This window comes from Nothobranchius furzeri, chromosome 3 (genome assembly GCF_043380555.1).
Source record: "Nothobranchius furzeri strain GRZ-AD chromosome 3, NfurGRZ-RIMD1, whole genome shotgun sequence".
Classification (NCBI taxonomy): Eukaryota; Metazoa; Chordata; class Actinopteri; order Cyprinodontiformes; family Nothobranchiidae; genus Nothobranchius; species Nothobranchius furzeri.
In genome coordinates, this window is record NC_091743.1 from 47436100 (window position 1) to 47463226 (window position 27127).

The following is a 27127-nucleotide window of genomic DNA, read 5'->3' on the forward strand; positions in this document are numbered from 1 at the left end:
TTCCTGCTGAAACTAAATCTGAGGGAAATCTTTAATAAGCATTTAATAGTTTGATCTAATAAACAAAATGACCAACACATCATTTCAGTGAATAAATGCAAAAATATGTTTTGCATAAAAATCTGACACAAGCATTCTTGTGTAAAATTGTGCAGTGTATTTTTTTTTGTGTGTGTGTTTTTCTCATACAGTATTTAATTAGTTTTAATGTCCTGCTCTGTTGGTGAATTTCATTTCCACTTGGAAGTTGGAATTTTTGAGTTACAGTCGGAAAAACGGAATAGAAATCCCCCAAAGTTGGGATTCCAACTTCAAAAGTCAAGAGATTTCAAACCAGGCCCGGCCTCACACAATAAAGTAGCTTAATATGTTATTTTTACTTCTGTCTGCTTGTAACTCAGTTGCACACCCTGACCAAAGCTGCAGGTTGACATGTTACTGTTAAAATGACTACATTTCATTTCAGGTCACTAAGCTTAACTCGAACCAAGTAAGTTCAGGTCTGACGTTAAATCACAGATCTTAGTCAAAAGGAGATCCAACGTTTAACCGACGTGTTTCCTTTGATACATCTCCCACATCACCCAGTCTGCAGGACTTCTGGGTAAAACCAGATCTCATTTAAATGACTCTTCTAAAAAATACCTCTTATCGAGCTGCTCTGTCATTGTCTGATCGGGACAAAGCATCAAGAAAAGCATCACTTTTTCCTCTTTACTTTTTTCAAACTTGTTTTTCTCTGAGCAGACAGCATGTGATGGTACAGAGGAACAGATTGGTCCACTCAGTCAGTGATATACTTTTGTGAAGCAAAACGGCATTAAAGAGCAAGTCACCCCCTACCAGAGTCTAAAGCCTGGGGCCCACAGGACGCCCCACTTCAGAACAGGAAGCTGGAAGTGACTCTATTGTTAATACGTGATCAGACTTGCTGTCGTGTTTTGTGAGACTCTAATTCATTAACAATGTGTAAGTACGCTATTTATTAGAACATTTTATGATCAATAGTACGGGTCCGCCTCCGGTGTGCCCCAGGCTTATCTCCACCCCCACTTCCTGTTTGAAAAATGCAACATATGCTGTTGTCTGGCAGACAGAGAGGGTGGAGCCGCTAACACACACACACACATAGGCTCTCAATGACATTGTGACATCATAATGTACCAGCCAACATCATAGTGTACCTCTTAGCCAATAGCGATGGCAGATTTAAATTGAGGTGCACATTTTTTACCTGAAGATGGCACAACACTGACAGTTTTAGGCAGAATTTTTACATTTTCACTAAGATGCACTAAAGTGCCAAATTACTGACTACACGTTTCTACAGCACACTCATTTATAATTTATCAGCAAAATAAAGTTCATTTGTGGGTGACTTGCTCTTTAAACAAACGAATGAGCTGCATTACTTGTGCATTGACTCAAACCACTCTGAGGATGTTTTCAGTGAGTTGAACCATGAAAAAACAGTGGTCTGGAGTCTTAAGTACCATTTATTAGATATTTCAGCTCACTCACTCACGGACTGCAGCACCAACATTAGCTGTGCTTTACCTGAAACACGTAGCTCAACCCAGGCTGCAGAATCCTTTCATTTGCAATTTTAGTATCACCTGTGTTTTTGAAAATGTTCAGTAACAGGGAGGCTGTTTCCAATTAAAAGGACTAATGAAACAGTAACTATTGTGCCTGATTGACTGTGGAGCTATTTTTAGTTTATTTATGGTGTAGTTAAAGTGACAGAGTGTATTTTTCCTGGCAATAGGGGGCAGTAGATACCTAAATTATTGCAAGCAAGCTGCATTTTTGTGTTGCAACAGATGCCCGTTAGGGTCAAAAAGCCCTGGGGAGTGCAAACATCAGCAAAATAATAAGCACACCAGACTCCCTTTCATCACTGACAATAAGTGAAGAGGTAAATGTGTAAAACAATGGTGAAAGTTTTGTAATCGTTTGTTACAAATGCATTTTGTCCTCAAGTGCTCCCGTAGAAGGAAATATGGCATCTAATGTGGCGTCGCCCAGAGACAGACCCACTCCCAGGTATTTTAGACCTGATGTTTATGGTTATATGTTAAGAAGCCGCCAATAGTTTTCAACAACTGGACATCATTTCATTCATTTTCAACATCATTTTTGATTGATAATTCCAGAGATTAACAATAAAAACTACACATTGCCCCTTTAATTAAAACAAATAGATCATCAAGACTATTTCAACAGGAGTTCTAGGTTGATTTCCTCAGAAGGAGTCAGAGAAAGCCTGACCATCCAGACAGGATCACCGTATGGTTGTGCTTCTCTGAGCTGTGTTGACAGCCTTTCTCAGCCCGTACAGGAACAACTGGTGGTGGAAAAAATAACAGCAATATTAACACTGATTACTTCAGATTACATAATCCCTCCTGACACAACAATTAACATTTTACAAATTCTAGTGAATGTTTTTCATAATCATTTCATTGAACCAGGTTAAAGTTCCTTTGAACGCGATACTGATGACAAATCTTTTCTTTTTTTATTTAGGAGATCTTCATATTTTTTATACTTTTTATTTTTAAAATCCTCATTTTTCTTTTCTAACTGCAGCGAAACCTTTTAGGATACAAACAAGTATTTTTTTTTTTTTTTTTGTAACTTTGTAAGTCTGGTGAAGAAAATATTGCTTAAAATTCAGCTATTAGCTGATGAGACAAAAATACAAAGCAACACTCTTTTATTTGCTAAAAGGTAAATTATTAGATTATTTAACCTGAAACATTTGCGTCATTGACAGTAGGTTCTTTACAAGCTTGCATAGGTGAAGTAATAGAATTGCAGCTATAAAAGGAGTGTGTGAACATTTGGTCTCTCCTTTTTCTAAAAGACTGAGTTTGTGCTGCGAGGAAGACACAAAAGTTTCTTTTGGGATTTGAATCCAGGTCGTTAGAAGTAAAAGTTGTTTAGAAACAGACCAGAACTGTTTTAGTGTCGAGGTATTTTTGACAACAAGGTGCACAGGAACAGAATCTCTGGATCTCTGCAACACCCATATACTGATGGAGTAAAAGTCAAAGATGCACAACATAGCAGACATACTTATTATAATATGATGATCTGCAGTGGGAATGCAGCCTTAGTTATCCAGCTCAGTGTTGACATTAAAATGTTTGCCTTAGCATCTCTTTTTAACTTCTGATAAATGCAGTGGCCCAAGTTTGCCATGAGGGAGGCACTAGCCCACCCTGGACAACCCCCCAGAGTTGCCCCTGCCTGAAACTTTAATTGAAATCAAATTTGTGTCTAAAAGCACCACGGATAAGGTCAAACTAGATCATTAGGTACTGTCTTTTTCATGACCTTTATTAGTGTTGATTTAAATGAAATGATTCTCAGTTTACTTGGATTCTCCTTTTTTATGGGATTCTTATAAATAAAGATCTCATTTTAAAACCTATTTGCACAGCTGATTACACATTACAGATATTGTTTTAGAGTCATACCACCGAAGAAAAACCAAAGTGATGCGTGTCTGTGTTTGGTTATGAGATAATGAAGAGCAGGTGGGACAGGAGGGATGAGACGGGGGCTGTTAGGTGTGGGTAGTGCGGCTTTTCTGAGTTTGTTTTATCAAACTAACTTTTGGTTCGAAACACTTCTCTGAAAACATTTTTTTGTATTGTAAAAATGTCAAGTAAATATAGGAAATATCTTATTAAACAGTGTATTTTTCTGTTCTATACAATAGGAGAACATGGTGGAGTCTCAGAGGCTCCAAAGCTATAGATTTTTTAAGAAGTGTCAAGTTTAGTTCGGCTGATTATGTCTGTAGTCAGTAGGGAATAGTCTTTTCCTCCTGCTGTAAAACTGCTCTTTCTTCAGGAATAGTACATACCTGCTAGTCTTCTAAGGGAGTCCCTGTGGTAATCGATGTGGTAACATCTGGAATCAATGTCCACAGCAAACTGAATTCCATGTTCTCTGGGATCAATTTATCTATGTGTTTGGGCGAAGTATGGATCTGCCTTTGGACTTTCTCTGTTCCCATAGTTTGGTTCCCAGATAGCTGTCAGGCCCTCGTTGGATTTGAATTTAAAATGAAAAAAAAAAACCACCTCATGGTGGGAAAGTTAAAATAATTACAAAATGTGTCAACTTGTCAGATTTTAATCTTACAGAAAATAAATATCACTCAACACAATTTTTTTGGATTGCAGCAGTAAAATTAAATGGTGAATGGCTTATAGTGGCTTCTTGGGTTCTACAACCCCCCAAGTAGGGATGCACCGATCAGGTTTTTTGCTGCCGATCACCGATACCGATATCAAAGAATGCTGATCACCGATACCGATCACCGATACCGATCACGTGGATTGGCCAGAAATTTTCTACAACATTATAATGAGTGCTACAAACTACATAATCTGGGAATAAAGGAAATGTAACCTAATCTAAAATGGTCTGTATTAGGGTTGTCACGGTGTGAAAATTTAACCTCACGGTTATTGTGACCAAAATTACCACGGTATTCGGCATTATCGCGGTATTTTTTTTAAACGTGCTACATTTTCACACAATTAAATAAACCCTGTATGTCAGGAAATATTGTCCTCAGTTTGTGTCTAAATTTTGCCTAAAATGTGTTATTTTGTAATTATGTTGTTTATTTGTTTACATTTTTCCCCTTTAGTCTTTAAAATACCAATATTTGCCCATAACTTCGTATTTTATGTCTGTTTGATGTCATCATTTAAAAATATTAGATCAGATGATACTCAGTACTCAAGTAGCCTTCTAATCAGATACTTTTTTTTACCCTTACTTGAGTAATAAACCCTATATCAGGAAAATATTGTCCTCGGTTTGTGTCCTTCCAGTGAGCTTTGCAGATGTGGGAAAATGTCATCAGGCAGTAATCATTGTTAAATTCATAATTATTCTCGGAGAGAGACCAACTCTTATCTGCCCCTGGGAGCCCCGTAATGCATAGCGTCATTTCAACATGGGGGTGTCCGCGACACGGTTTATATGCAGGTAGCGGCGCTGCGGCTGCTTTATATAGCGACTCGTTGCATTCTCCCTCAACCCAAATCCTCGGATCACGCATTTTAGCTAAAACGCTAACGTTAACTTGCCTTGCGTTGACTGTAGAGTTGTGGGTGATGGTCACGCAGATGTGTCATGAGATAAGAAGCGTTGCTGCCTTTCACAGACACTTTTTCTGCTCGTGCTGCAAACAGGATAGCCGTCCGTCCGTCTTCTATAAACTCCCTCGGCATTCTTCAAATATCTAAAATATGCCCGTACTTCCGACTTTGTCTTCTTTGAGGGATAATAAATGTCCTCCTGAGCGCTGCCGTCTCCTCCTTTGACCATTATTTCAGCTTTAGCTTCAAGAAAGTTTTGTTGTAAACAAAGCGTGTATGTGCCGCCGGCAACTTCAGCAGATGATACGGTGGCTGGTAAGGGTCACCGCGCCTACACCGCAGCCACGGTAAACACACCAAGATAATATAGTTTTTTAAAAACAAGACGGTTATTATTGTCAACTTTTTTTTTTTTTTTTTTTTACCGGGGTTTAGCGCTACACTGGTTACCGTGACAACCCTACCTGATCGGTTTGCTTTGATCTATTTTGAAAATTCCGATCAAAACCGATAGGGGCGCTATCGGCCGATTACGATCAATTGCCGATCCATCGGTGCATCCCTACCCCCAAGGCACTTAACTTCAAAGGCAGTTATCCACAAATTCACATGCTGGTGGCGATCAACTACATTGTAGCCACAGCTGCCCTGGGGTGCATTGACAGAAGCAAGACTGCTGAACGCTGGCACCACCGGTCCCTCCAACCACCACCAGCAGGCAAGGCGGTTTAAGAGGCAGTGTGTCATTTCCTGCCGCTAGGGGGCAGTACATACATTTCAGGGTGGTTTTACACCATATCACCGTGACTGTCACTAGTTGAACTCATTAACTGTGTAGCATCACTGAATGGCCTGATTCTTGACCCTCAGGTCAGAGACACAACCTGGGTCACTTTGACCTGGCTGCTACGACAATCTACAGTGTTTCTTTCACAGGAGACTGAATGTCGGTCTACCACCCCTTTAATCTGACTGCCTTTGTCTGACTGCTGTTCCATCCGCAAGACGAAGGACACTTCAAGATTTAAAAGAATCATTTTTAATAAACTCTTTTCACTGTCTATTACAATGTTCATAAATAATCATCATGGTTCATTTTAACGGTGTTTGATTACTGAAATGAATTATTACTCTTTGGTTAATAATAATAATTATTTATGATAATCAGTAATGTTTAACAGTGACAAGAAGATCATGTGCACTTATACACAATCATGCAGGACACAGTAAATCAGGTTAAGGTTAACTGCACTCACATGACGTTTTCCACAACACCAGAGCTTTCTGTCTTGGGAAGGCAGGTTTCTGAGGTATGTTAAATCTTCCTGTCAAAACCTGATTCGTAGACCAGGAAATGCCCGTCTTATAAAACAGAACTCTCTGCATTTAGCGAGTGAGTTCTAGAGAAGTGGGACGGCCGCCCAACGCTCTTTAACCAACAAGCAATCTCAGTCACGCTGGCAGAATTGCTACGACACAACAAACGACACCTGCAGAACAAAGCTGACGCTAACAGATTCCTTAAGAATCTGCTCACACACAAACCAATTCCACACCTGTGTGCCTGTGGCATCTCTAGGACCAGAGAGTTGGTACCACTGGTCTTCCCTACCGGACTGGGTACCCAGAGGCTGATCAACAACCTCCCTTGATCTGGACAGAGGGTCGTCTGAACGGTGAGGTAGAACACAAGATTGCGTCTGAATGCTCTTTAATAAGAACAACTTTAGTTATCTACCACTAAATTCCTTTTCACCCAGAACGCACTCCTCTCTCCAAGATACATGTTCTGATCACGCATTCACCCACAAACAAACATCACTTCACAGGGTTGCTATCTAATACCCAAGTATTTAATACCAAAGCTTTTATAAAAAAAAATTTTTAAATTGTCATGTTTTAAATTATTTAGTAATAAATTTCTTAACTTTTTAAACTTGACTTCATTGAAATAAACAGAGTGGTGTATATTGATCACTGAACGAACAAAGATCTTTAGATCTTCTGAATTAACAAATAAGTTTGCTATTAAATTAAATCTTTAAAATTAAATATTAATCTTTTGATTACACATAGGCCAAGCAAGTTGGTGTATGAAATTCTATCCGTTATATATATAGATATCTATATACATGTGTGCATATAATTTCATTTGTCAATATGTTTGATCTCTTAGGAATTAAAACATAAGCTGAATAGCAACAGCCTTTAATTCCTAAATATGTAGTTTATCAACACTACAACTGCTATTGGAGACTAAAGTCATCATTTGCATTTTTTTACTGTGTGGGCATCAGAACGATTCCCCGCTCTGTGAAAACATCCCAGCTCTAAAGCCGATCTTCATCCGCTTACGTCACACGTCACATGATCAGGAAGCAGAAAATCCATGTGTTAGAAGATCGTTTTGGGTCGCTGCTGTAAAAAAAAAGTGAGGTGCGAATCGGAAAAGCTTCTGCCAATCACAATTCGACAACAGATTATGAAAGAACAGATAACGCTGGAAACACACAGATTCTTCCTGATGTAAGAGGTGAAGAGCCACAAATGAACATTATTTTTGCTGATGAACTATAAAAACGAGTGTCTAATTGTGCTGTAGACACGTGTAGTCAATACTTTTGCAGTTTGGTGCATCTAAGTTAAAGTTTAAATAGTCTGCCTAAAACTGTCAGTGTTGCACCATCTTCAGGTAAAAATTGTGCACTACATTTGAATTTAAATCTGTCGTTGCTATTGGCTAAGAGGTACACTATGATGTTAGCTGGTATATTATGATGTCACAATTTCGTTGAGAGCCTGTGTGTGTGTATTTGTTAGCGACTCCGCCCTCTCGGTCTGCCAGGCAGCAGCCTTTGTTGCATTTTTCAAACAGGAAGTGGGAGTGGAGTAAGACTCTGGTAGGGGGTGACTTGCTCTTTAAAAAATATTTTGGTTAGTGTTACCTGTGGAGCAGAAAGCATGCAACCTCTTCTCAGTCTCTGATGGTCCTTCAGTTAATTCCATCAAAAGAATGCAAAGCCATATTGTAGTTTTTTGCCATAGTTTCCGGATCTGCTCGGAGTCCTGTGCCTGCCGATGACGTCATCATACTACGGCAATACCACTCGGCCAAAAAATATTGCATTTCTTTTTTGATTCTATTCTTTTACATATGTTTTGGAAAGAGTTTATTAAATTTGTGTTTCTTACTGTTTTTGAATGTGGTAGCGTAACTTCAGCAAGTCTTACGTCCAGCCAATCATGTTGCGTGATGTCATCAACAGGCGCAGGACGCAGTGTCACGCGAGGGTACACAGGAATAAACCCAAATGCAGGAGACAGGATGACCAGATCCGATACTGATTACTTTTAATAACAAAAAGTCACCACATAAGTGGGAAAAGGACTTCACGGGTAAAACAAAACAAAACTACCACAGACTCGAAACAAAGCTATGCTCTAAACACCAGAAACTCTTCACAACAACGCCACACCATGCACAGGAAGCAGCTGCTTAAATACATGGTGTGGCAATCAGGAAATTGCAGTCAGCTGCGGCATTCCCTGATGCTCCAAAGAGGGGCAGGAACAGCAGGAAGAGCCACAGCCAACCTACACAGAGAAAGAAAAACACGCATTACAACAATCAGGAGGAGTAACCCATAACATAACCCCCCTCACAAGGTCCGGCTTCCAGACGGACGACGAGGCTGATCAGGGTTGTCCCGGTGAAAACGGGTGATCAGGTCACGGCACAGGACGTGGCGTTCAGGGACCCACTGGCGGTCCGCCGGGCCGTAACCCTCCCAATCCACCAGGTACTGGATGCCCCGACCCACCCTCCGAGAGGCCAGGAGCTTGTTCACCTTGAAGACCGGGCCACCATCCACAAGGCGAGGAGCAGGCGGAGCCGCAGGGGGCGGATGCAAGGGGCTAGTCACAAAGGGCTTAAGCTTGCTCACGTGGAAAACAGGGTGGATCCGCAGGGAGCGAGGAAGGTCCAACCTGACCGCCACCGGGTTGATGACCCTGGACACTGAATAGGGGCCGATGTACCGAGGAAGGAGCTTTCTCAAACCCCCTTTCAATGGCACATCTGTCGAGGCAAGCCAAACCTTGTCTCCCACCTTGTAGTCGGGTGTGGCTGATCTCCGACGGTTCGCCACTGCGGTGAACCGTTCCTGATTCTGGACCAGACGAGAGCGGTAATCCACCCAAGTGCGCCGACAGCGTCGTACAAACGCGGCGGGGCCGGAGGCCGATGCAGACCTCTCCTGATGGGGGAAAAGTGGGGGCTGATAACCATAGGCAGCCTGAAAAGGGGAGAAACTGGTAGAGTTCACAAGAGAATTATGGGAATATTCTGCCCAAGGGAGCTGTGAGGACCAGGTCGGGGGGTTCTTAGAGCACATAGCTCGTAGGGTGGTCTCCAAGTCCTGATTAAACCGCTCCACTTGCCCGTTGGTCTGAGGATGGAAACCAGAACTTAAACTGACCGTTATCCCGAGGAGCTTGCAGAATTCCCTCCAGAATGCTGCCAAGAACTGTGGACCCCGATCAGAGGTAATGTTCTCAGGAAGCCCGTGCAGTCGAAACACATGTCGTGCCACTATCTCGGCCAGTTGTTTTGCCGAAGGCAGTTTCTGTAGGGGCACAGCATGAACCAACTTCGAAAACCTGTCCACGATAGTCAGAATGACAGTGTTACCTCTTGAACGGGGCAGACCCGTGATGAAGTCCATGGCTATGTGGGACCATGGTCTTGAGGGGATAGGTAAAGGCTGTAGGAGACCTGCAGCAGGGGTTCTGGGCACTTTAGCACTGGCACACACAGGGCACGAGGAGACGAAAGCTCGTATGTCAGAGGACATGGTGGGCCACCAGAAACGCTGAGCCACCAGGAAGGCAGTCCTTGTCATCCCGGGATGGCAAGCCAGGCGTGACGAGTGCCCCCACTTCAGCACCGCGGGGCGTAGACTCAAAGGTACAAACAAGCAGTTAGGGGGGCATCCATCAGGGATTGGGACCGTGCCTGACACTGCAGACTTGACCCTACGTTCCAAGGCCCAGCGGTTAGCCCCAAGTACCAGGACAGGAGGAACGATGGTGGTGGTACCCGGGACCTCTGTCGACCTGCAGTCCTGCTGATATTGTCGGGACAAGGCGTCAGGTTTGATGTTTTTGCTGCCAGGGCGATAAGAGAGGGTGAAGTTGAAACGGTCAAAAAACAGAGCCCACCGGGCTTGGCGTGGATTAAGTCGCTTAGCCGTGCGAATGTACTCTAGGTTCTTGTGGTCTGTCCACACCAGAAAAGGCTGTCTTGCACCCTCCAGCCAGTGGCGCCATTCATCAAGGGCTAGCTTAACAGCTAGCAATTCTCTGTTCCCTGTCGTAGTTTCTCTCTGCAGGATTGAGCTTGCAGGAGAAATACGCGCAGGGATGAACTTTGTTATCAGACGCTCTCTGTGACAACACGGCCCCCACCCCAGACTCAGACGCATCGACCTCCACAATAAACTGTTTGGAGGGGTCAGGCTGTGTCAGGATAGGAGCCGTAGAGAAACGTCTTTTAAGCTCAGTAAAAGCCCTATTGGCTCCAACGTCCCAGACAAAACGTACCTGAGCTGAGGTGAGTTTATGGAGAGGTGCAGCCACGCCACTGAACCCTTTGATGAAACGTCTGTAGAAGTTAGCAAACCCCAAGAAGCGCTGGAGTTGCTTACGATCCGCGGGGACAGGCCAATCGAGAACAGCTTGTACCTTAGCCTCGTCCATCTGCACTGAACCAGGAGAAACCACATGCCCAAGGAACTTGGTTTGTGTTGTGTGGAACTCACATTTCTCCGCCTTGCAGAACAGCTGGTTCTCGAGAAGACGCTGCAATACGGCTCTGACGTGCTGCACATGAGTGTCTCGGTCTGGGGAAAATATCAAGATATCTTCCAAATAAACAAACACAAATTTTTTGATCATGTCCTTGAGAACGTCATTTATGAGGCATTGGAAAACTGCGGGCGCATTGGTGAGACCAAACGGCATGACCAAATACTCAAAATGGCCATTGGGAGTATTGAAAGCAGTCTTCCACTCATCTCCCTCACGGATACGAACCAAATGGTAAGCGCTCCGCAGGTCCAGCTTTGTGAAGATCTGAGCTCCCCTGAGAAGATCAAAAGCAGACTGTAACAGAGGCAAAGGGTAAGTGTTCCGGACTGTAATACCATTCAGCCCTCTGTAGTCAATGCAGGGCCGTAAGCCCCCATCCCGCTTGCCCACAAAGAAGAATCCCGCCCCAGCTGGCGATGAGGAAGGGCGAATGATCCCAGCCTGCAGGCTCTCCTGTAGGTACTCCTCCATGGCCGCACGCTCAGGGATGGCGAGGGGGTAGATGTGGCCCTTAGGAGGCTGCGTTCCAGGCAGGAGGTCAATGGCGCAGTCATAAGGACGATGAGGGGGCAGGGCCTTGGCTCGCACCTTTCAAAACACAGCGGCCAAGTCTGCATACTCGGGGGGCACCGAACTTAAGTCTGGAGGTTCAACAGGAGGGTTAGAGACAGAGGAGCGTGTAGCAGCAGCCGTTAAACAGTTCAGCAAACAGAAAGAGCTCCAGGAGAGCACACGGCCTGAACACCAGTCAATGTGAGGAGAATGTTTACACAATCAAGGAAAACCTAAAATAACCGGAGGCCTCAGGGAATCCACCACATAAAAATCCATAAGTTCAGAATGGTTTCCAGAAACAGTTACCTTAATAGGAACCGTGCGTGCTGTTACTCTGTGGATGATGGAACCGTTTATGGCACGGATGAGCAAGGCAGGGGATAAGGGTATTACTGGAATAAAAAGTGCGCTTACCACTTCCTGGGATATCAGATCACCATCTGAACCAGAGTCAATCAAAGTCTCATAAGCATTCTGCATCTGGCCATAGGTCACCAGCACATTGACGGGGGGTCGAGAGGGTGGGGAGGAAGATGAAAACTGACTCACTAGGTGCCCCCCCGCTAGTGAGCCCCCCCGTTTCCCGGACAGTGACGCACCTGGTGACCGGGACGAGCACAGTACAGACACAGCCCCTCCCTCATCCGTGTCCGTCGTTCAGATGCGGGGAGCCGTCCCACTCCCAGCTGCATGGGTTCCACAGGAGACGGAGCCTCACGAGCGACGGGAGGCTGTGACAAGGCCCTGAGGGGTGCGTGGTTAAAATCCGGTAGACTGCGTTCCTCTCTGCTTCGCTCCATCCTCCGACGATCGATGCGGGTAGCCAGCTCGATTAGCTCCTCCAGATCCTCCGGAACCTCCCGTGCAGCCAGCTCGTCCTTCAGAGTGCTGGAGAGACCTCGAAGGAAGACGTCGATCTGCGCCTCTTCCGGCCAGCGAGTGTTAGCTACCAAGGTACGGAACTCCACTGCATAGGCAGAGACGCTACGTCCGCCCTGCCTAAGGCAGAGTAAGTCAGCAGCAGCAGTTCGGTGAGGAGTGGATGGATCGAACACCATGAGCAGCTGGCGGGAGAATTCCCGAAAAGAGCGGCGGAGGTCCGAGCCTCGGTCCCATTCCGCCAGGCCCCACCTCTTAGCTTGTCCAGTTAAAAAGCTCATGGCGAAGGCTACTTTACTTTCTTCAGAGGGGAACTCACCGGGGTTAAAGTCAAAATGCAGCCTGCAGGAGGCGAGGAACGGCCGGCAGTCCACAGCAGTGCCATTGAAGAGCTCGGGGGAACCCAGGCGGACCTGACGAGGCGGAGTGGGAGCCTGCGGAGTGGGAGCCTGCTCCAGCCTAGAGAGGCGTCCATGGAGTTGTTGCATTCCGGACAGGCAGCCGCGTAACTCCCGAGCCAATACAGCAAGTTCACCTCCACTTGCCGCGTCCTCATCTGACCCAGGTAAGGGAACGTTGGCAGCTGGTATTCCTCCTGCTGGGTTGGTCATGGTGGCGTTGTAATGTCACGCGAGGGTACACAGGAATAAACCCAAATGCAGGAGACAGGATGACCAGATCCGATACTGATTACTTTTAATAACAAAAAGTCACCACATAAGTGGGAAAAGGACTTCACGGGTAATACAAAACAAAACTACCACAGACTCGAAACAAAGCTATGCTCTAAACACCAGAAACTCTTCACAACAACGCCACACCATGCACAGGAAGCAGCTGCTTAAATACATGGTGTGGCAATCAGGAAATTGCAGTCAGCTGCGGCATTCCCTGATGCTCCAAAGAGGGGCAGGAACAGCAGGAAGAGCCACAGCCAACCTACACAGAGAAAGAAAAACACGCATTACAACAATCAGGAGGAGTAACCCATAACACGCAGAGCCAGCCAGAAGGAAACATGGTGTCTAATATGGCGTCCCCCAAAGACGCAAGACCTGCACCTTATGTACTTTAGACCCGATTTTTATGGTTATTTGTTACGAAGAAATTTTCAACGACTGGACATCAGTTTTATCCATTCTCAACAACATTTCGATGGATATTTCCAGAGATTAACGGTAAAAATACACATTCTCTCTTTAAGTGTCTTGCCCAAGGACACGAGAACTGCAACAGCCTGAGCAGAACTTAATCCCACAACCCTCCAGTTACGAGACAAGACCTTAACGCCTCTGCTTCCATCATCCCAGTTTTGCAATAATTTGAACAACTAATAAAAACCAGTGAGGGATGATATAATTTAAAAGCAGCTAAGCTAAGGCACTCTTCACATGAGACAGAAATCTTTATATGACATAAAAATTCGCAAAACACGAATGGTCTTTGTGTTGTCTTGGTGGGTACGGGGAACATTAACCCTCTGGAGGCAGGCGTTGCAGATTTGCAACATTAAAACCTACCTACCTGGTTACTCCACATACGTATTTCATGAGCATTTTTTAACTCAGAAGTACCCCTGAAGGACTTAGTTGTTCGTCCTTTTATCAAAACGTATTTTGAGCCTGAGACGGTTAACCGTGAAGATTTAGAAGCCAGACTGGCCATGATGACCTTGTGTCTAGGCTCGGACCCCAAGACATGTTGATATCATGTGGCCATGGCACGATCTCCTTGCACCTAGCTGCAGCTTGACAAGGACAGGTCATGGTGCAACTTAGGGAGCATATGGAAGGATGTACATAGGAACATGCTGGTGATGGATAGAGGGCAACAAGGATGCAGAGGAGCATAAGGGATGCTGACAGAAGATAAAAAAAAAACCTTTCTGTTGTGTACTCAGAGTGTAGCAACTTCATTACGGAGATTATTTCACATTGACATTGTGCATCCAGGTTCTAAATGATTGTGTTGTTCGTGAGGTTTAGGGTTAGTGGGGTTGAGATCCCATGTGAAGGAGGTCTGTAAGGGAACGAATGGGAAAAATAGTGCTGTCACGTGTCATTGGGATGGTGAACATTTCAAAGGGAAAGAACACAGCCATTCCTTCTACTTAATGTCCAGTTTTACATACGTTGTATGAGGAAAAACAACAAAGAGCTCACTGACAATATGAATCTAAAGATAATGTTTTTATGGGGGTCTATTTAACGAAGTCAAAGCATTTCCATCTTAGGTGCACAAGTTGATATTAAACCTCACTAAATACCTGAAGCATTCAGAATAAATATATGTTGCAATAATATCAGAGGTAATGTGTTTGTAAACCAGCTATTCATCCGTTCTGCATAAATATCTCAGTGGCTTTCAAAGTGAATGAATTATTCCTCTGTGGTTTATTAAATAAGGCTTTGATCCACTTACAGGCTTATGAAAGGTTGTAAAGCAAAGTGACAGTCATGACGCTGATACAACAGACTCATTGGAAATGCTCAGATGCATGACTACAAGGTTGATGTGAAAGGCCAAAGCTCTCCATCCTGCCAGAGCCCATCAGCAACATGCTGAAGATGGAGTCTGAATACCACCGGTTGATATGAGTGAACACAACTGGAGGACATGGAAATGGAGTCCTCCAAAATCACTGTGTCGTTTTGACAGATAAAATGACTTTGCCAAATATCATGATATATTTTTACAAAGGGAAGAATCAGCCAACCGGCCGCTTCATTGCAAATATTCTCTTTTTGTAAATAATCCCCGCTTTGATGAGTTCAAAGGAGATTAGATCGGCGAGAATGGGAAGAGCTTCAGGAATAATTCTGGTATCAGGAGAAAGGTAGAGATGTGCCGTGCATAAAGACGACCATCTCACTGCTGTTTAGTCATTTCTCTTGATGTCGTGACCTTCAGCATGAGCCTGCAAATTTGAAGCAAGTTAACTTAACTTAAGGGTTTGGGACACTCGTTTCATTAACTAATAATTAATTAATACCAGTGCACCGTTTCCAGGAACCAGAAATGAGCCACATCACAGCGGAGCTTCAGATGGCAAGTTTTTTAGTCTTTCTTCCTGATATTTGGACATTGCGCTTCAGATTTGATACCAGCAACGCTGCTCTACCACTAACTTGCAATGTTAATGTTTTATCTCTACAAATAACACAAGCCTGAAGGAGGTTCACCATGTGGTGGAGTTGCTAATGCTAATGGTTAGCTTCCATTAGCATGGACGTTCTCTTTCCTGGATGCTAAACCAACAACAGCCTTTCCTGTTGTGAATCAAGATGGGTAAGTTCATGAATGTTAATTGACAGTGACGTAGATCTGTCAGGCTTTTCTAATCCTAGAGTTTCACCATCTATTTTTCATCAGAAGCTAATGCAGGAGATAGCTGTAGGAGACTATTTTCATTTTCAGCCTGCATAAAAAACATAGATTGACCGATTATAATTAGAAAAGTAGTTTTAAAATGTTTTTTTCAGTGTTCCACTCCTTCAACTTGCAAATCTTCAAACCTTCATCTCTTTTGGATTGTACTAAATGATCATTGCATTTATCTGATTCTGCACAAAATACTAGCATCATGTGCAAAAACAGATCAAATGTGGTTATTAGTTTCATGTGCAACTATTTTTCATTGGTCCTTGTCAGAGTTACTAAAATCCATGCACTTGTATTTTATGTGGGCTGTGTTAATCATCATGCATGTTTGAAGTGGTATCTCATTATGAACCCATGATATTTGTGTTTTCAGACCTTTGTTCTGTCCTCAAAACCTATTAATGCTAAATCAGCATTGAATGTCTTCAGCTTGTCCAAAATGCTGCAGTTAAGAGTTCTGATGAGAATTAAAAAGAGAGATCATATCTTTCCTGTCTTAGCTTCCCTACATTGGCTGCCTGTTAAATTCAGAATAGATTTTAAGATCCTACTTCTCACATATAAAGCTCTTAACAATCAAGCTCCATCATACATCAGTGACCTGATTGTTCCATATGTTCCTAACCGAGCACTTCGCTCTCAGACTGCAGGTTTACTGGTGGTTCCCAGAATATCTAAAATTAGGATGGGAGGCATCTTTTAGTTATCAGGCTCCTCTCTTGTGGAACCAACTCCCAGCTTTAGTCCGTGAGGCAGACACCTTGTCTACTTTTAAGACTAGGCTTAAAACATTTTTATTTGATAGGGCCTATGGTTAAAATCTGATGTTAGCCCAGATCTGGACAAGTGGGGGAGTACAGGGAGGTGGAGTGTACAGTCGGTAAAGACGGCTCTCCCTTGCCCTGACCCCAACATGCCTCCATCTAAATAGGAAAGATTATCCAGAGTTATCTCTGTAGTTATGCTGCTATAGGCTTAGACCGCTGGAGGACACACTGACCACTTTCCTCACTCGACTACTTTCTTCTACAATTTTTCTCTTAACTGTATTATTTCCTGCTATTTCAGCTGTTTATTTTTTCTCTAAGTGTTTTTCTCCCCAGAAGAAGCTACAATGATGTTCTGCTGAGTTGTAGCGCCCTCATGGAGGGGGCCATCATCTTGAACACTGTTGCTAACCACTTAAACATTCTCCCGCTCCTGATAATAACTTTTTACTTTCTTTGACATTGAATGTGCTACTACTAGTTTACCCATTTAATTATAGATTCACTAGGATAAATACAATAAAGTTTTTCTCTCGCCAAATAGAATATTTACTAAGAAATCACAATGTAACCATAGAAACATTACTTGGTATATATGGTGTGTGTGTGTGTGTGTGCGCGCGCACACGTGCGTGTGTGTGTGCGCACGCGCGTGTGTGCGTGCGTGCGTGTGTGTGTGTGTGTGTGTGTGTGTGTGTGTGTGTGTGTATGTCTGCTGTGTCTTCTTGATCCCCAGTGAGTCGTGGTGGATGGCTGCTTATACTGATCCAGGATCCTTTAGATGTTTCTTCCTGTTAAAAGGGAGTTTTCCTCTCCACTGTCGCTGCATGCTTGCTTAGTATGAGGATTGCTGTATAGTCTCTGACACTAGTCAGTGACTCAACGCAATTTGCTGGGTTCCTTATATAGGAAACTTTTTACTGATTAGCTTAATGAACTGACCTGTATTGGAATGTTTATTATGTGAAGTGCCTTGAGACGACTCTTATTGTGATTTGACGCTATATAAATTAACTTGAATTGAATTGAATTGTATTTTTGCCATGCATACAGAGCAATAGTTAGCTTAGTACATATTCTATTGACAAGATGACTGATACATCCTAATACTGTAATGACAGTGACTCAAACTGGCTTCAGAATAACAAAATTCAGCATGTATCAGAATTATTTCATGAATTATTAAATTCAGCTAAAACTGGTGTTTTGCAAGCATTTTCCAGTTTTCTAAATTGTGTTTATTTCAGCATCACATGTATGTGTTATCCACTAATACAAGAACGGATTAACGCCCGTTGAAACAAGTGGTAAAGATGCACAGAAACATTAGAAGAACCCTTTCACAGTGACCAGACACAAGAAATATCAGGCCTACTTTGTGGAAATGTCATGTTTTTTCTACATGAAAAGCCCATCTGTTCTTCCCGGAAGACTGTGTCCGTGTTCTTCTACAGCAGTAACACAGAATTCCCACAGCAGCAGTCCTCATCTCCTCTCCATCACACATGTCGGGTCCGGTGCAGCACTGCGAAACGTCGGGCATCTGCAGTGGACGTGCATGCACATGCAGCACACACGGTGATTATTACACTATCCAGTTGGGTTCACTCTTAATATCTGATGCTCGGCTGTGGCTTTAATGGGCTGGAAATGGGAATTGTTTGTTACAGTTCAAGAAAACCTAAACATGCAAGACCGAGCAAGCAGAAGACTGGGGGAAAAAAGATGAATAAACTTTAGTGATAAAAGAAATAAAAAGACAAAATAAGCCAGGAATCCAGAAACAAAATGAGATATTTAAAATGGAACAAAAACATAGCGGGAATGTGCATGACCTCTGCAGCCTTCATCAGGTCTGCAGGCACATATGAAGAACATGGGCTCCCCACCATGTGTGATTTTGTGTGAGCTTGCACCAAGTTTCTAAAGCAAGGTTATAGTCATTTATCACAGAGGTGGATTATGACGGCGTTGACGGGGGAGGGGGTCGCAGAGAATTGCATTAAAAAAACTAAAATAGGGAAAGCATGACTTTTACAACTTCACTACAATCTCGCCAGGTTCTTATGGCCCCTTAGCATAGCAAGGTCTTAGCCCTGTGTGAAGACAGCCTGTATTAGAAAATGTAGTTTTTTACCATCTCATCTAGTCGTGCTTTGGTTACTCACCATCTGTTGTTCACTTTTCTGTGATGCTTCAGTGTGCATCTGAAACAGCCTGGCTACAAACCACCAGGAGAAATATAAAGTGTGATGGTTTTGGGGTGCAATTTTTCTAAAGTCCTCAGCTCATGTCTGATAATTGGAACGTGTTTTTCATTGATTTACTTTTATTGTGGGGTTGGATGTGATATCTGTTTGAAATCCACACATATTGGATTCTGTCAAGCCACCAAATAATCTAATCATTGTCAATAATTTACCATTTCAAAGCACGTTATTCACTTTATGCATGAATAATTGATTGTCACTGCATGGTTTTACTCAGACCAATCATCGGTATTGTTCCTTCCTGCCTTGAATCCTGTCACGTGTGTGTCTATGTTTGAACCCTGCGTATGACTCACCTACGCATCACAGACTGACAGCTTCTGCACAGAAAACTGTTAAACAGTTTCATTCTGCTCACGTATTTTAGTTTAGTCACGCGGATCGTTCTTATTACGCCTTTAAATGCTGACACGCGTCAGTTTGAACGTGTGTCCGCTCAGCGTGTTGATCAGTAAAAATCAGCCATCAAGTCCACTCACCATGCGTCTGATTTTCTGAGGGGTGCTCTGAAAAGAACTGTGGATTCGTTTTGTTTTCCAGTTGTTCCTTCACGTGTTTCGGGACGCACAATTGCTCCTTTTAGAGGATTTGAGTGTTTGACATTCCAGAGGTGTTGTTCTCCTTGCACGCCCTGGTGATTATCATATTTTGCCTGGGGAGCCTCTTTACCCAGTGAACCATATTTAGCTGTCAGAACAACACTAGTGGAGTCCCGGCCGTGTGCTAACAGCAGCCCATCCAGAGGCTAGACGTTTCTGCTGCTCGTTAAAGAAAACAGTACAGTTCTAACCAACCTGCACAGTAAGGACACCCATTTTATGGAAGTTTAGTCGTGATATTTGATGTGCCTACAGCTCAGATTTGCATCATGAGAACACGTTTTTGGTGCTCCAGGTTTTCACACATGAATGAGGACGTTGAATGTAGTGAGCTTGTCATCACAAGGTCATTACTCACTTTCCTCTGACGACCCGCTGTTTAAATGAACCACGGGGTAAATGTTCAAGGCTGAGTACTTGAGTCGCATCAAGTTTTTTTTGCACACGTGCACTCGAACCGCCCAGATGGCATCACAGACGTCCGCCTAACTGTTAAAGATCCAGCCTTTGGTTGTCAAATGCTTTGACGCCATCTGACTCACTCCATCCTCTTCCCCTCTTCCTCGGTTTCTCTCCGTCCGTCGCCGTCTTCGCGTTACTGTGAAAAATGATCTCTTGCGCGACCGCTCGACATCCTCCGCCGCGCATGCACACCTCTTCCAAGTTACCAGACAGACCGGCTGCAACCACAGATGGGAAAGATGGGGGCATTAGCCTGCGAGAGCGTCACAGAACTTCGCCTCCACACTTAACTCAATATGCGCCCAAGTAGCGCCAGCAAGGCCAGGCACGACGCCAGATCCACCCTCAAAACTGTGATTGTCACACCGCAACACCAGCAGCACAGAAACACAGTCCTTCATTGTGACAGTTTTAGACGTTTTCACCACCCGTCAGTTCACCGTGCCCCGCCGTGTCACTGGGCCGATGTGGGCTTTTAGAGTAACATCATTACATGTCCTGTAACTGCCTTAGCCTTTGGGCTGAAACACACACATCTGTGTTAACCACCTGCCTTTGTCACCAAGGGGCAGACTTGCTAACCTTTCTCACAGCTGAGCTGGCTCGCCCTAAAGGTCTGAAAGACTATAGATTACACACCGAGCAGGCAGCTACAAAGGACAGAGAGATTATGTGGAGAATGGTATCCAGCGGCAGCCCAGAAATGCCACACACACACACACACCCTTCCCCAAATGCATATCTTTGTGTGAGAACATCATCAACAGGGCAGTAACATGTCAACATGGATACACCTCATCCTTTTTAAAGGGCACTGCTTACACAGCAAATCCTCCAAACATTAGGCATAAGGAGAACTGTTATGTGTGGTCACCGTTCACGTTGCAAACGTTTGCAAGGTAAGAAGTTAGCGTTTTTACCGTTGTGAGTAAATTCACGACAGCTTGCCGTGACTGAACTTCATTACAACACGGAGACTTATTCGTGGCGAGAAAGATGACTTTACTCCAACGGGTGAGGACGATTCAGTGAGAAGCTAGAGCAGACCTCAGGCTGGTAATAGCACATCCATAAATTACCACACGACAAGGGCACTCTCTAAGGAGCCCCAGATGCAGGGTTCTGCTAAAATTACACCTCGTTTATCAAATCCTTTATTTCCAAACTGTCGCCTTTCCATGGGAATCCTGTTACCGGTCGCTGTGAGTCCTCCTCTTAGGAAATTTTCCAGGGAGCTCTCAATCTGGCCAGCTCATGTCAGTACAGTACATTTGGCTTTCCGTTCCGTCACAGTTACAGTAAACAGTGGCTTTTAACGAGCTCCGGTACATTCAAGGGTTACTGAACATGCATTTAAGGGAAGCATTTACATATTATTTCAAAGCCAGCTCGTCCTCAGGGTTGGTCACGATTCAAAGTAATAAAAACCACAGAAACTACATGATCATGTTTTAAAGAGACACTATGCAACATTTTCATATTTTTAAACCATTTTCTTGAGCCAGTTTGTGTTAAAATGATCCTCCCAGCACATTTCCTGCATGTTTTAGATCATGAACACAGCGGATTGGTTGAATTTAGTGTCCTGTAGACACTGAGAAAGGCTGGGGAGACATTTCAGCGGTTGGATTAAGGGGTTAAAAAGACAAACTCAAAGCGAGGAGTTTTGCTTTTGGTTCTACAAACTGACACTAGGGGGTGCTAAAAGTAAGCCAAAACTGCCTAGTTCCCCTTTAAATCAAAAACGTGGGTCTGATCCTGTCAGACCAAAAAAAGCGTTAAGTTATGGTTGTGCATAATCTTCCTGATTTGATGTTCATCAATAATGTAATTATGATGACTGATCTGCAGCTGGCAGAGTGTAAATAGGCATGCCCCTGCCATCCTGCAAACGCAAGTACTGTTGGTCCCCAGCCCCCTCCTGTTTGTCCTCTGCGTTCTCCTCACGTGTCTCCTGGTGTTCCCCACCTTCTCAGGTCTCCCCTAGTCACCCCTCTGTAGTTTTATTTTCTATAGGTTCAGCTTTTCATTTTATTAGTTCCCTTTAGTGTTTGTGTCCTTCCCCACTTGTTAAATAGTCTCCCTTACTCCTCTTGTCATTATTAGTTTCTAGGTTTAGTCATTTAGTGTTTTTATAGGTTATGTTATCCTCCCCTCTGCTTGGTTTTCCCTTCCCATTTAGTTAATTGATTTCACCTGTCCTCCCTCTAGGCCTCACTCCTCACACCTGTCACCTGTTCCCCTGATGGCTTCCCTCTGTGTTAAAAGCCTGTCTTGTCCTTCAGTGTTTGTTGGGTCATTGTCGTATGTGTTGCGTTGTTCGTTCCCCTCTCGAGTCTCTCCGAGTCCATGCTCGTGTGTGAGCTTTGTTAATTTTGAGTTTTCAAGTTTTTGAGTGTTGGGCTTATTTTGTGCTTTGAACGTTTCAGCTCATCCTCCTGAAATAAAGGAATTGTTTTTTCTTAAAACCTCTCCTGCCTTTGAGTCGTTCTGGGTACTTCTGCATCCTGGGTCCAACCTCCTCTCCTAAACGTGACAAGTACTGATTGGGAAAAGAGGACTGCCGCAGGCGGTGTTGCTGCAGAATCTATAGTTCACCAGTGATCTGAATCCAATTATATTTCTAGAAAGACAGAAGAGTGCTCTTTTCTTTAAATAATCTTGGATCTGCACTTGAGCCTGCATATCTGAAGTGAGCTGAACCACACTGGAACAAGTCCCTGTCCTCTGGCAGGCCGAGTCAGAACGATGACTTGGCGTTCATGATTCAGAGCATGAGTGTTGTGGATATTTACAAAATCACATTTCCAAGGAACACCAAGCTTCTTCCTCACAACGACTTGGAATTACACTGATGCTGGAAGATGTGGGGGCCCAATTAGCTGAGATCTCCTTGTATCAGCTCGAGTGAGCCAAAACGAGCTCTGCTGCGGAGCGTAATCACGTTGTCGCTAGACATCCAGTCAGCCCATCCTGAGCACAACATCTGTAGCTTGTCTCCCTCTGACAGGACCGCCGCTAAAGTGTGAATTACTGGGGAAGGAGTAAAAGATCCTCTAAATTAGATCACCCAAGCATTTGTGCCTTCAGGTAAACAGATCCACTTGTGGAACCGATACTCATTAAGCCCCGGTGTTAAGATCTCACAAGGGGTAATTGCATGTGGTGTTCAGGTCTAAGTGGGCAGTTAAATGAGTGTGCATCCCTCCCACTCTTGTGCCTGAGTGCTTTTCTCTGTCTGGCTCTTGTTGTGGCAGTTCAGAGAAAAATGAACACTGTGCAAGTTCTTCATATGACACAATGAATCTGAGCAACTCATTAAGAGCTTCTATTTTCCCTGACCCCTTTCCAGCCAGAACTTACGCTGAGAAATGATGGAGGTACAGCCGTTTTGATCATATGTTACGAAAATAACACAAAATGTAGCACAATCCCTTAGATCCTAGTGCTGGGGATTACTCTCAGCTATACGTACATTTTTGTCTTAGTAGCAGTTAAGTTAAGTAAGGCACAGCTAATCGTGTGTTTGCTGTGGCAGCCATCTTGAATTGAGTTGACTCGAAAAGTGAATGAGTGGCCCAATCCCAATTCTCACACTTCCACCTTTGTGCCCTTCGTTATAATTTCCTCCAGGGGTACGAGTGTGTAGGGTGTCCCGATCCTCAAGTGGGGAGGCTGACAACGCCCCTTTTGCACCCATGATCCACACTTCTCCCAAGTCTGCATCGATGCGCACTTGGGCAAAGGGTACTACCCACAACCCATTGCTGAGTGGGAATTGTGAGAAGAAGGCGGAGCAATGGCTCAAATACCTTTCCTGAAAATATGTATTTTCAGTTGAAAGTAGTTCATTTTAGGATGACTAATGATATTTATTCATGCTCTGAATGTTTTACACAAAGATTTAAGGTGGACAGCAATTGTTTGAAAGTTTGTTTTTATTTTTAAAAGTAGCACAGCGACTAGCATCCCGGCATGCATTGCAGTCGATGATGCAATGCTCCCTGTCCCAATTCAGCAGTTGTTTTGCACACTTGCGTTCTACGCAATCAAAGATGTACTGCGCACTTTCTACAAGTGCACTTTCCTGAGGACCGTAGGGCGCAGCGCAAGTATTGGGACTGGGCCAGTTGTGGATGCTCATTCAGACTTTCTGAAAGTTTCCCTGAAGTCCACCAATTGGTTCACACAGACACGCATGTGAGCAGTAGTGTCATAGCTGCCTTTTAACAGCAGGAAATCATGGAAAGAAAACTTAGATGTGGTAAAGAGAGTCTACACTTGATTTACCTGGATGGAGACATCGCTGTAAGAACCGCCTATGACCCCAGAGATAGCCAGAGGGACCTCATCGTGAATGGCGTAGGACCCATCAGGACAGGTGTACTCGCTGTCGTCCACTTTAGTGAGGGACGCTCTGACGAACTCCAGAGACTGCTCCAGAGCGTAAGTGTCCTTGGAGCAGGTGTCCAGTATGTGGGCTCCCAGTGTGATCCCAGGAAGGATTCGCTCATCTTTGTTGATTTCATCTAAAGCCAACAACATGGCTTCCAGTCTCTGGATGCCCCTCTGAGAGTTGATCTTCCCACAGTCTTCTATCCCCTCACCCTTTTGGTGCACGGGGAACAGGCCGCCAATCATCAAGTCTCCCTCCAGGGTGATCTCTCTCTTTGAGTCTGTGTTGTAGGGCACCGCAGGCAAACCCAGGGGAGCCTGGGCGAACAGAGACACGCTCAAGCATAGCAGGCCGAGGTGGGATAGCCAGAGGGGTCGGGGCGCAGGGCGTACCCCCAAAGCGGGGGACTTCCCCAGTGACATATCCCTGAGCCAAAAACTAACTGTCCCGCCTGTAGATCGTGCTCGGTTCGGATGACGACAGCAGCACACAAACAAAGGAGCGGCTCCAGCAAACCTCAGAGCTCCAGTGTTTTTATTCTGACTGAGGCCATGTACAGCATCGTCTCCGTGCTCTTCATCCCTCTCCTCTTCTGAGCGTTTGTAGATTACAGCCTGCAGATCAAACAGAGAAATTCAGTCGCAGCTTTGGAGTTGAAGCACAATGATCCCTTTGTCTCGCAGGCATTGTGTCTGCCAGAGACAAGCTCATTCTGGGGAAACATTTGACATCATCTGCACAAGGAAATAAATGTTTGTTTAGTTGTTTGTCTTTGAATGAAAGACAAACAAAGGCTGCTCGTTTGGTAACTACCACTTCATCTCAAGGACACACGCCACTAAAGCTGTGTGCGGTTGTAATGTTGGAGACGGTTGCGAGTGATCTTGATCTTATTCAGCTTTTGACTGGAGCTTGAGGACAGAGATCACCAAAGAAATCACCCAATGGTTTTGGAAATCTTCGTTGTCATTTAGCATGTGCACTGAACTCTTTCCTCTCTGCTTTCTTACCTGCGTGGCCTCATTTACGTTTCCTCTAAGGTGGATGATTGCACAGCTCTTTTATAATCACGCGTGACAATGCTCCGCTACACCAAAAGTCTGCTGAGATAACAAATCGCATCCCCGAGGAACACTTTGTCAAACCACATTACCTGTTCACTGACCTACAAAAACACACTCCATACAAAACGGAGGAAAGATACAGATAAAAAGAACAGAAATATGCACCATTTCTCCTCCCAGCCGACTGAGCTGGTGTGATTTGTCTGGAGCAGTAGAACACACACTCATAGATTAGATTGTGTGTTTTTATTTTCTCTGTTGGGTGAAAAAGTCGAGAATGAAGTTTTATGTAAAAAATAAAAAAAACACTAGATCTGACTTAGCATTTACAACAGATTCACTTATTTAAAACAATTAATCTGTGTTCATGTATTTCTTGGGTTATAAACATTTTTATACATAATAAAGATTTATTATTATTATTATTATTATTATTATTATTATTATTATTATTATTATTATTATTATTATAAGAAGAACAATCTGAAAATGAAACGAGAAGCCTCCTTTTTACAGGTCATTTTCATTTAATTACTTGTGTACGTTTCCTCCCTGAATCCTGCCCTCCAATCCCTCTGGATGGTGTCGATACTAGACCTTCATTTTTTTAATTTTTTAATTTTTTATTGAAGTTATTCACAAATACACATAGTTGAGCTTTGGTAACAGTTACAATGTGAATCTTATATCTAGAATAATGCCTAAAAGGGAAAAGAGGGTGGAAAAAAAGAAGATAGAAAGATCATTATAAAAAATGTTTAAGAAGAAGAAGAATTACAAAAAATAAAAAATAAAATAATAATAATGCTAGATCATTATAGGGGTATTAATATTCCAATTAAAACATTTACAAATGTACATAGTTTAATAGTTTTAAGAGCCTTCTGCCTTTTAGAACTATTAATAGAAAATATGCATTGTTTGAAAGTATTAAAGAATGCTGCAAAGCGTGGTTTTTTACCAGAATATTTGTAACAGTGGATGTAAAACTTCACCATCAAAATTAAGAGGTCAATCATGTATAGAGAGTTTTTGCTCAAACCAGTTTCAAAAAGACCAAACAGCACATTCTCCCAAAATTTAACTAAATTTGTAACAATATGGACATGAATAAAATCCCAAAGTTTCTGCCGAAAGGTTTTAGCTGTCAGGCAGTGCCAAAAGAAATGAATAACAGTTTCAGGGCATGCCTTGCAGAAGCTACAGTTCAAGTCAATATCTTTCTTGAATCTAGATTTAATAAAAGATTTAGCTGGATAGAATCTATGATGAAGTTTAAAGGATATTTATTTTATTTTGTTATTAATCATCTACCTGTTAGGTAGTAGCCAGACCTTTTTCCATGGAATATCATTCACTGTAGGTACTAGACCTGCTCAGGGCCCTGGGCTCGCTGATGACGTTACGCTACATGACTGGCTGGACGTTGGCATGATGATGTTTCTGGTTGGTCCGGACAATTCGTTAGCACGTTACGTTAGCATGTAATGAGATCAACCGTCCAGATCTGTTGTTGTTCTTCGCAGGAAACTACTTTGACACCATTACCTTTGAAACTGATGTTTGGTCCAGTAAATAATCACAGACTGCAACCCATAAATAAATAAAATTGTCTTAACAAATTAAATTAATTCTTAGGAAAGGAAGGGTTGGAGAAATCTATTGGCTCAGTCAGTCAAAGAGTCTTTGTAGCACCAACACGCTCAAGTTTGACAGAGGAGTTTGTCTCCAGAGTCAGGGAGGTGTTGCTTTACAAA

At 43.5% G+C, this 27127-nt stretch overlaps 1 protein-coding gene across 2 annotated transcripts in view; it reads right to left on the minus strand.

The window, feature by feature from the left end:
• Nucleotides 1–24918, minus strand: part of grm2a (glutamate receptor, metabotropic 2a) — a 35900-nt gene extending 10982 nt beyond the window's left edge. The window contains exon 1 of one of the 2 annotated variants that reach the window (XM_054749150.2): nucleotides 24201–24862. In XM_054749150.2, the coding sequence (XP_054605125.2) occupies nucleotides 24201–24728 (528 nt within the window). In that variant the 5' untranslated portion in view covers nucleotides 24729–24862. Of the gene's footprint in view, nucleotides 1–24200 lie in introns of both variants that reach the window. The other variant, XM_015959814.3, reaches the window with a different exon arrangement.
• Between the last annotated feature and the right edge of the window lie 2209 nt (nucleotides 24919–27127).